Genomic DNA, 11,574 nt, shown 5'->3' with positions numbered 1-11,574 from the left:
TTTCTTCGGAGGTCTGAATTCAAATCTTAGCTAGTCCGACTCCATCCTTCCGAGGGCTATTACATTGTGTAATGGTAATACCTATAATTTATGGCGCTTCGAAGCGCTATATGGGAAAAATGAAGTTACACTCTTGAGCATAATTTCTGAGCCACAAAGTTCGAACAATTGTATTTGTAGCCATTTTATTATAATTTTTTGAAAGTGAAAAAAAAATCAAGAAATCAGAGGATGTTGATGTGACAGTTCAGAAAACTCACTGCTTTTATTTTTCAATGGGGATTATGGACTAAAGACGTTCCTATTTTTAGCCGAAATGAATGGGTTCAATGTTCGCGTATTCATCTGTGTACCTTTTATTTCCAGGCCCCTGGCTGGCCATGACGCTGATATTTCACGCTCTGAGTGGGTCCTCAGAAGCCAGCCCGATACCCAAGGCCAACCGTGAAGCCGCGGAACTCAAGAGCTGCCTTAGCGCCTCGCAGCAGCTGCTCAAGGCGGCCAACAACAGGTGGATGCAGCTTCAGGTGAGTCCCCCTGCCGGCCGCAAGGTGTCGCTTCACCTCCATGTACATTTTCGTTCTATCATTAAGGAGGGACGTATGTATTGTGTTTAGGCCAATATGTTTTGACGTCGGTTATTTATATGCGTACAGGCCCTTCCCTATGGAAATCACACATTACTTTGTTACAACGTTGCAGTTACACCATGTTTGGATAGTTTAGCGGGTTATCCCGGCGTAAAAGCAGTTGCAAATAATGTTTAAGTCCACCAATTGTTTGACGTCATTTCTGTTTAAGTTCAAAATGGTTTGACGTCATTTCTAAGCACTGTCAATAGAAGGTATTACTATTATTCCGTTTAATAGTATTTAAATACAAACTGAAACCGAAAGACGCCTCACGCCATGGACGTAAAATTCACCAAAATGCCAGGGGTAGCGGAAGTGACATTACACCCCCTTTGACCTTCACTTTCTCTCGTACACATACACACATTCACACTCACTCTCACATAAACACACCCTCACCTGCAAACACACAAACCTTAGAATTATAAACATTGTTTTACTTACCACAGCTGCCCGGGACGGTCATATTCCAATTGTACTCAATTTTTATTATTATACTATTAGTAAATATTGTAATACAATTCACTATTAGTGTACGCAAACAATTGACAGAAAACAAGAAGTGTGAAGTCCCAACTGATTGATGCCCATAAGTACGGGCTGCCACTGTGTTCCTGGCACTGCATTTTACCACCTCACACAGGTCGCAACGGCAGGGCCAGAGGTCACAAGGGGAAAGCCACTGGACGAAGCCGCGACCCCTGTCGACCCTTCAATGACGCCCACACTCTTCAGACACAGAAACAATCTCGAAGATGGAATTGTAATCAAGTATTTTTTCCATGCAAGTTCTTGAATTGTGCAAAAAAAAAAACATATACTGTTGATCGAACCAAACAAATTTGAAAATGGGCCATCGGAATTTCCAGTAGGAAATCGCTAAGTGCTTAGACTTTTCTGTCGCCGATAAGAGGCTGGTCCAATCCGAGAAACGTCTAGCTCCACATATTACCCTCTACGGGTTGATAAAATCAGGAGTGAAGGCTAACAGTAAGACTTCTTATTTGCAATGCGAGAAAACATCACATTATGCAATAACAAACCCCATAAAAAAGAGAAGCAATTATAGAACTGTAAAACTACTTTTTTCATGAATTATTTAGCTTTCACAACAGTGATTTATTTTGGGAGACCCCCTTAAGAATACAGTATGTAGTAAAAAATAAAACACAAGTTACACTTGGATTTCGTAGGGTACTACAAACCACTAGTAGTCATGCAAAATAGTTTAGTTATAGTATAGCATGGCAAAGCAAAGTTCGAGGCTATATTTGAGGGATGACAGCACCTTAGGCAAGAGCAGCAGAGGAGACCTCAAAGTGCTGACCCGTTCGCTAGCTCAGCTCAATTTAAAATTTTGAAGACTAAAACGGGGTCTAAAAAAGTTTTTTTAGTACTTTATTTTTCATTAATCAGTTCCTTATGATTAAAACAATGAATTTATATTTTGACCTTCCATCCCATCAAGTAAATCATTTGAAGAAGGAAAAGTCGACTCGTGTTTCGCAACTGTGGAAATGACTCTGTTGCTTCTTCAGGGCTCATTGTTTGTTCTAGATTTAGGGCTTTGAATCAAGTTGCTTAGACAGATAAAAATGTTCACCAATTGGTGTTTTGATCTCATAGTAAGATTCCGTAATGGCAATAACATGGCCCATAAGTTTTCAATATAGTAAAGCGAGACGTTAGTAAAAAAATATAGATTGGGCGCGATAACCACACAAGTTCTATCAAGATAAAGCGGCTGTTGCACAGAATCAAGAAATTACATTTTGAAGCACTAAAAAACTTTTTTCAGTCTTCGCTTTTGTCTTCAATATTATATAGTGTAGTTTAGTATAGCATAGAATAGGACGGGATAGGATACCATGGTTTGGTATGGTATGGTATGGTATAGTATAGTTCAGTATAGTAGTTTCATTATAATAAAAAACATCCAATAGTGGTGTGGAATCAACTTTAGAACATTAGAATGTTGGGCACTCAACTGCCGAGAACAGAGTTAACAGAAGGCAAACGTGACTGGTATGCACCTTCCATCTTTCTGTTTGTCCCTATTTAATTTAGAAAATTGTATCCTCAGTGGATAGAATATTTTTATTCCATTATAGTTCTGCATCAGGCTGTACCAGTCGTTAAAGAACATCTCACTTATTATAAGTCCTTGCATGCAGCACGGTACAAAAAGGGAAAGATCAAATCTGCCATCTTGAGATCACACAATTTATAGGGAGCCTTCAAATCTAGAAGAAAATGCTATTTCTTGGACTCTACATAGCTAAGACTGTGGTGTGCAATTAACCTGATGGAAATTCCAGTTGACCAGTTGAAAGGACGATATTGAGTTGATTAGGCCTATGCAGTGAACTCCGCACCGTTCGTGGAGTTGGCTGAGTTTTTTGTACTCCACGATCCGCGGAGCTCACGGAGATCCGAAAAACTTCACAGAGTGGAGTTTTTCCCCACTCGCGCTCACCAAGGGTAAGTTGGTGAGCACGAGCGAGGAAAATGAAACGCTAGACTGCTACCCAGCGAGATTTTTCAAAGCGGGTGGTCGCGGATTGTTGCTACCGCTTGCGGTGAGAAACCTTCTGTTCGTATTGAGGAAGCTGCTGCTCGAGCAGCGGAAAGAAGCTGCGCCCTCTTGCGCTGCGCATGATGCAGTTTGAGCTGATTTTACAGCATGGGACAAACACCCGGAGCTAAAAATCAGCATGAACAGCGTGAGGTAACACACTCTGCCGCTTGCGGAACTCCAAGTAGCTTGGTGGAGTTTTTGTGTCACATGGCGGAGTTCCACGTAGTGGAACTCAGCAAACTCCACCCAGGCCTAGAGTTGATCCTGTGGGCGTTTGTAGACCACTCTACATATGTGCAGCCATAAACAAAGTCCAAGCGAATTTTACTGGTTGAATAAAAATGCCAATTTGATCTAATGGCAGAGTTACTCTTTGGCCAGGTTAAAAACATCAACATTTAACAATAATTGGGTACCGTTTTAATTAATGCCAAATTGTTGGTAATGGGAATGTTCCCTGTTAGGAATGGGAATTTGCCTATGTTTAGGATTTTTCCATGTTCACACAGTCCAATTTTCTACATAGCTTTAGCAGTATCTGACTTGTTGACTGAGAGGAGTGGCTTTTTTTTATTCTTAGAGAGATGTTTCGCTTGCCTTCAACTGCACCTATGAAGACATGGACATAGAAGACATCATGGCAGAAAAGGCCCACACCATCACTGGCTGCTTGGCCAACACGTCTCTGATGGTATGCGCACCACATACGCAACACACCCACAGGCACAACAGCATTGTTAATTAACAAATCACAATTAAGTAAAATCTAATCTGTTCCTTTCCAGGATGGAAGATGTGGGGAACGGAGTGGACACACTTTTGAAAAGGTATAGTGGCAATCTAGCTGTAAAAAGAGATCCATGTGAGAAGTTTATGAAAGATGCACCCACCAATGGCAACAGAGAGTAATTAATTTTTACCAAATGATTTCCCAACAGGACATCTGCTTCCTGGCAATCTATCAAGACTTGAAAGCGTACAAAGAAGACCTAAAGCACCAAGGCCATCTTTCAGAAGCCATCAACGACTTGATAAAGGCAAGTTTCTAATGATTTTTTAAGCACTGGCAGTGTATGTATATTAATATGATGTTTAAAAAATTTTTTATTCAAGATTTGTGTCATATAGCGCAGTCTCCACCCAGTCAGAGCGCTATACAGTGCATTGTAAGACAGGTAGTCGTAAACCTGTAGACATAGAGTAATGTAAAGGTAATCTGGAGTATCACACATTAACAGTGCTATGCACCTGAACAACCATATCCATTTACTTTCCACCATAAGACAGTCATAAATTGTTTGTTAAAAAATTCACTAAACAAAAATATTGTATCCACAATATTGGTTACATCAACATCATCATGGTAAGTAAAAGTGAAATTAAGAACGGAATATGTATGCTTGCGGATATATGTATTTACCTTGACGATATAATGGTAGTCGATGAAATATATTTGTTAGGCGATGTTTTGAGCTTGATTCAGTGATATACCATAATTAAGGAAAATATGAAGGGTCATATTTACCAGAAAGTTATGCAGCGCAGTGCCACAAGTCATTTGGCTGCGCCACGCTACGTTACTTACGAAGCCAAGATATGCGTCATATTTACAACAATATGACTTATCCCTGAGCTCTCCCCTGAGCTGACGCCCAATTGGATGCCATGCGCCAATGCAGGCACCCTTGCACAATGGTGCAAGGGGGCCTGCGTTGCAGGGAGGATTGTTTTTGTGCAGGAAGGGGCACCTTCCTGCACGAAAACAATCATGAGAGGTGTTTTCTTTCTATGTGTGCCGCAGAATGCAGCATTCATAGAAAGAAGAAAAAATGAGGAGACTAAAAGTATGTCTCCTCGTTGCGCCTCCTTACACCTTCCCTGGGGAGGCGTAGGATTGTGACGCATTCACAGGTTTACGAAACGTAAATCTGGGAATGCAGCAGAATACATGGGTGATGCATGGGAACCCCCACAGCAACACCGATGCAACTTCCCTTTCACGCAAAGTGCTGCGTGAAAAGGGGCCGTATTTAGAATGACACAAAAAAGCCACACAGGGTGGCCTTATGTGTCTTTGTAAATATGGAGCACCACACTGTGCCACCACTGCATTAAAAAACGTGACGCATCAGCTGAACAAGGGGCGTGTAAATATGCCCCAAAGTATATAAAGAGATATATGTGCTGTTTGGATGTATGACGTTACAACGCATGCTTTTACCATGCATGCTGTTACAATGCAGTTTTTACAACGCAAACCTTTACAACGCATAGCGCTTTGGGGTGCTGGATAGTGAATAGTTTAATTTACTATTCCAACTCCAGTCCCCGTGGACACTAGGGAAGATGTTGGATAGTAAATTAAATCTATTCCCTATCCTAGAGCGCCCCCCAGCGCAATGCGTTGTAATGGTTTTCATTGTAAAACCTGCGTTGTAACAGCACTGCGTTGTAAAAGTTTCGTTGTAAAGGATGTTTCCCGTGCTATTTGCTTGGGCAAGCATAAACATTTCCCCCGCACAAAACTCCATAGAAAAATGTATAAAAATGGGAACACAATATGCTTTCATGTATCATTGACAGTGATTGGTGTAAAGTGAACTAGTATATTATGTAGTTATAGTATAACATACTATAATAAAGTTCTATGCTATGTTTAATGGAGGGTGGACCTTTAGACAAGACCAGCAGCATAGACCTCACAGTGCAGGGCCTCTCCCTAGTTCAGCAAAACTCCCTAATTTAAAGACAAAAACTGGGCCTTAGTAAAAAGGGGTTTTGTACTTTATTTTTAAACATTTTCTATAGAGAAAAAATTGCAGAAGTTAAAAGTGTAAGGGGGGATAGAGTGAGTGTGATAGCACAAAGAAGGGGTAAAATAAGCCATTCAGTGGAAATTCAAGGTTACAAAGAATGATCATAAGAGAAGAGATGTGGTTAGTGTATAAAAATGTCTTGAGCAAATACATTATGGGGGGGGGGGGGGGGCTAATAACCTTTTTACGCCTAGGGACACTTGAAATAGGTGAGATGTCTGAAAGCAGTGTTTGCCGTAGTTGACTAAGACCAGGAGCAGGGTGATAGACATAGGTCAGGTAGGTAGATATACAGTTTATAGTAACAATGAGTTTTAGTCATTGTCATTCATCAAAAAACAATAGCTTTAATGGAAGCAGGATGTACACATATATTTGTGCATGTGGGGCTGCAGTAGGAGCATATGACCAACTCACTCCACAGTCTTTACTCTAGGTTTTGACTGTATCTCACCTGGCTTTTTCATGTCTATCCTGTTGCCAATCAGTCTCATATTATTGCTGGTAGACACCTTGCTGCAAAAGTTTGGTTCTACAGTCTGGAGTTGGGCACTGTGGCACTCACTTCTTTCTAGTGCACTTGTATCACACATCTTCATGAATCCAGAAAGTTTTAAAATAAACATTTTTTGAAGAAGATATCCTCTGGGCCAAATGAGGGATACACCTACAATGAAGTTGTGGAAATTTAAGATAAGTATCCCAATGTTGCTAACTGCAGTGTAGCTCCACCTGACTGCACGGTAAGCTTTCCTGTTGCAAGAATGACCAATGGGTGGGATATCCTGCATCAGGAAACATCAGAGTCAGCCAACAGTAGACTCCTTACCCAGTTAGGAATGGGTGGTAATGGCAGTGGCGGCCGGCATGGCTAGTGGGTGGGGGAGGGGGGCGGGCGGCTCACGGGTAGCGCGGGAGGGGGTGTTGCGGATGGCGGGTGGCACGCATAATTATAATAAAAAAATATTAACTTACCTTCCCGCTGGGTCTTTCATCTCCGCTCCTGCTCTTCGCTGGAAGCACCGCACAGCCAGGCCCCACTGACCAATCACAACGCTGCTTGCGTTGTGATTGGCTGTGAGCGTCCTGGTTAGACGCTCAATCATATGGGAGCCTGGGCTTGTTCTTCATGCAGGCTGTAATGCAGCCTGCATGGAGAAGGGGAAAGCGCGCCTGACTGGTTTGGGTGACCAAAGAGGGCCGACCAAACAGTCATTGCGCACTTGAGTGAGCTAACCACTCCGCCCCTGCCCTGCTGCGTGAGCAGTGCAGCCCCGCCCACCCGCCTGCTCGCAACGGAAACATAACATGATAACAACTGAAAGTTATTATCATGTTATCTTTCCCCCTCTGGCACTGCCTTAAAGCAGTGGGGCAACGTTCCTCCGCCATAGCGGAGTAGCCGCCACTGGGTAGTAGGCATTCCCAAAGAGAGTGAGGTTGGAGCGAGCTTGGGTGGAGGGGGTGGAGCTCCTGAAGTCCCTCACACAGATGTGTAGGATAGGAGTGTAAAAGAAGGTACATTGGACTTACAAATACTTTGCTTAATATATATGTATGCACACACGCATCACCTGAGCTATCTTAATATGCCTTTTTGATTATTAATGTAATGATAACAGAATAAATGAAACCAAGTATATCCAGGAGGGCCTGGTTCAAGCCACATTTTCAGGACAACTAATAACTATGGAAATTACTTCCATTCTAATGCAATTTATTTTCATTTACTCTGATGAGGATATCCGAAAATATGGCATGGGTTTCACTCTCCTGCACCTACAATGGACACTCATGATGATAAATATTTAATAAATTGCCACTCTTAGTGACAAACCCCGTGATTTTTTGGGTAAGTAATATAATCAAGAAGCAAGGGCAACTAATGGAGCCCAGTGACATTGTGGTAAAATATAAAGAGAATGTAATTGTTCGAAGGGTGCGTCCATTAATTGACTGTGGAGGTGTCCATCATAAATACAAGTGCGCCATGGCGCAAACAGGGAAAATGCGCCCTATTTGGTAATACAGCCCCAGGAGAATTAAGACGGAGTGGTTTCGAAATGCCACCACAGCTCAATGATGGCAATATAGACCACATTACTCGTGCTAAGGGTTATGTATTTCTTTATATTACATGCTTATTTTCAGTTAGTTAGCTATAAAAATGTGGTGTTTTTTTTGCAAGTTTTTTTTTTTTAATAGTAAGTGAAACACTGGACTTCACTGTTTGAGGTATAAAGAGGAGAACTATGCTTAATTAGGTAGCTAAGAATGTATTTTCATTGTTAACAAACATTTCTATCAATGTGAGAGGCTGCTGAAACTTCTCCCTTTACACTGCAGCTAACAGTGGGCACTAAGCGGAATTATAATGGTTAGGTGTTGTTAACCTTTCTTGAATAGTTTATTGATAAAGCGGTGGACAATGGTTGGGGCTAGTGCAATTATGCTTTTCAGTGGCTTTTTCATTTACCACATGATTATGGATTTAATGCACTTGGCACATAATTTGTCACATACTTTGCATATTTCAATAAAAATTTATTTAGGTCAAAGGAAGCAAAATATCCCTGCCAGAAACTGACCGCGTAATGTGATACGCACCAAGCTGCAAAATAAAAGAAATGTATTACCACTGCAGACACAGTACTACAGCTTTGGATTGGTAAAACACCATCCAAGCCAACCTGGAATTAAAAAAGTAGCTCCTATAGGCTTCTTGTTATATTTTTATACTGCTATACTCAGGGGCGGCTCCTCCATAATGGTGGAGGAGCGTCGCCCTACTGGTCAGGCATTCAGCGGTTTAGCGAAAAATAAAATGATCGCTGACTGATTGAGCCTTGGCAGCAGTATAGGGAGGGGCGGTGCTGGCAGCTGCGGCCCGTGCAGGTAAGTGAGAGTGGTGGAGGGTGATTTCGACGGACGATGACGAGGGAAAATAAATTATTTATTTAATTTTCCCTCTTCATCATCCGTCGACATCCCCCCTCAGCGGGCCCCACTACTCTTCCCTGCAGGCGTCGCGGCTGGGTGCCGGGCCGGGCATTGCAGGGAGGAGTGGCAGGCGCACTGTAAGTGTGCATGTCTGCTTGACGGGCCGTCTTAGGCCGGCCAAACAGACATGCGCACTTAGGTTTCTCCAACCCAGCTGTGTTACACAACCAGGTTGGAGAAACGTCACAGGCTCCTAGCCACTGCCTGAGCAGTTATCCAGGCTGCTCAGACCAATCCCGGCACTGCTCTTTTAACATGAGAGCAGCACCAGGATAGGGTGGGGAACCTGTGCCCCAGTGCATGTTGGAACTCGAGGAGAGCCAGAGAAGAAGATCGAGGCAGCCGCCGCATACTTCAGTATTGCAACACCCACCACTGGTTATACTATAACTTTTACTGTACTGGTGCGCTTGAAAAGGCAATGCTTTCAGATACATTTAAACCATGACAATAAAATCAGTGAATGCTTCTGCCTTAAAGATGGGATCTAACAGCATCACTAATGCAGCCATTTTCCTTACAGGCTTTGAATTTCCCAGAAGACAGGCGGACCTCAATCCCATCATCCCCTGCAAAAAGTCGAACATTCAGCGAAGATCTGAGGGAATGCAGACTGCTTCTAGCTCTCCAACTCCGCACTGTCACTATCAATAGAATAATGAACCACTTGAAGGCCACCAAAAACTGATCATGCTAGAAAAGAATGTGGATGAACTGTGAACATGGATATTTACTGTTGAGATAAGACACACTCCCCTATTTCCCACTTGTGACACTAGTAAGGTAAAACATAGACTGCAAGATATACCAACACATGACTACCCAAACAGGTAATCTATAAAGACTGGAACACAAGGGTTCAAACCCTCCCAGAACCAGTACCCTTGACTAGACTCACTCCCTGGCTGTGTGCATTCCTCTGCCTTCTGGCTAGTTTTACACCATACAAATACTACAAGCATACCTACAGAAAAATATAAGCATGCACCTGAACCCTCTATCAGGGGAACAGTGTTTACAACGCAACTTGTACAACGCAGTACCTTTACCACGCAACTTTTACAACGCAAGTCGTTACAACGACTTACGCTGGGGGGCGCTCTAGGATAGGGAATAGTTAATTTACTATCCAAAACCTTCCCTACTATACACGGGGACTGGAGTTGGAATAGTAAATTGAACTATTCACTATCCAGCACCCCCCAACGCAAGTCATTGTAACGACTTGCGTTGTGAAAGTTGCGTAGTAAAGGCATGCGTTGTAAAAGCATGCGTGGTAATGACATACATCCCTCTATCAGGAACTTGCTTTGATCCATGGTAGTTTTACATTTAGAATAGTTATTTAGCCAGTGATTTCATTACTGGGAAGTAAATGTGGCTGGATTTTGGAATTTAAAACAGGGCAGAATTTTTGTAGGGAAATATTTGTAAGAGCTCCATAATTTTAACTTATATTTTGACATTTGCCCTTGTGACTTGCAGACAACAAATCTATCCGTTCATAGTATATTACTGTTTATGTACGTTGGTTTAGGTTGTAACTCTAGTTACAGCCATATCAAACCACTATCGGCTAGATGTACGTAATTTAGATTTACCGATTCGAAAATACCGAATTTTACCGATTCGGTATTTTCGAATCGGTAAATGCAATGTAGGTAATTATTCGGTAAAAAATACCGAATCGGTAAGATTCGGTATTTACCGAATCGGTAATTACCGATTCGGTATTTGTCATTCATTCCTATGGGCCTGGAGGCCCATAGGAATGAATGTCAATTACCGAATCGGTAATTACCGATTCGGTAAAATTGGAAAAAAGTCAAGTGTGGCAGGGTGTCACTTTGACACCCTGCTGCACCCCTGATTAGTGCTTGTGTGCACATGTGGCACACATACATGCCCTAGGGGCATGTATGTCTGTCACATGGCACAGGTGTAAATGCACATATTTGCATTTACATAGGAATTCGTTATTTACCACCAACTAATAGTTGGTGGTAAATAACGAATCCTTAAAGCCCAGAAGCACTGTTGAAAGTAAATCGGTAAATGATGGTTCGGTAAATACCGAATCGGTAAATACCTATACGTTATTTACTGAATCGGTAAAAAAGCCTCCTACATCTCAAAAGTCTATTACTGGTCATTAACGGCCGAAATTGTCTGTTAATGACCAGTACCGACCGGTAATAGCCTACCTACATCTAGCCCTATGTGTTTTACAGTGGAATAAGCTTTTCAAAGGGTTAGGGATAAAATAGGGCCCTATTTATCGAAGAGTCGTGCAGCAAGGCGCCTGGCTGCGCTTCACTGTGCTACGTGACAGCAAAAGGGAAGGAATGTAGTGTATTTAACATTATGTGGCGCATTCCTGCCTTTTCCCAGTGCTGGCACACAATATGCTGCTTAGCGACAATGCAGGCACTCTTGCATCATGGTGCAGGGGGGGCTCTGTTGTAAACAGGATTGTTTTTGTGGTGCAGGAAGGGACACCTTCCTGCAAAAAAACAGTCGCCTGAGGCATTTTCCACTTTCTATGCGT

At 42.4% G+C, this 11,574-nt stretch overlaps 1 protein-coding gene across 1 annotated transcript; it reads left to right on the top strand.

Moving 5' to 3' along the window:
* The first annotated feature begins 372 nt into the window (after positions 1-372).
* On the top strand, positions 373-10,025 carry IL12A (interleukin 12A). The gene is made up of 5 exons (XM_078667101.1): positions 373-527; positions 3,791-3,901; positions 3,996-4,037; positions 4,149-4,247; positions 9,550-10,025. The coding sequence occupies exons 1-5, from the start codon at positions 381-383 to the stop codon at positions 9,712-9,714; spliced, it is 564 nt and encodes a 187-aa protein (XP_078523227.1). The 5' UTR covers positions 373-380; the 3' UTR covers positions 9,715-10,025.
* The last annotated feature ends 1,549 nt before the right edge of the window (positions 10,026-11,574 follow it).

This window comes from Lissotriton helveticus, chromosome 11, assembly GCF_964261635.1.
Source record: "Lissotriton helveticus chromosome 11, aLisHel1.1, whole genome shotgun sequence".
In the NCBI taxonomy this organism is placed as follows: domain Eukaryota; kingdom Metazoa; phylum Chordata; class Amphibia; order Caudata; family Salamandridae; genus Lissotriton; species Lissotriton helveticus.
Note: the sequence above shows the minus strand (reverse complement) of the source record. Positions and strands in the feature narration are given on the sequence as shown.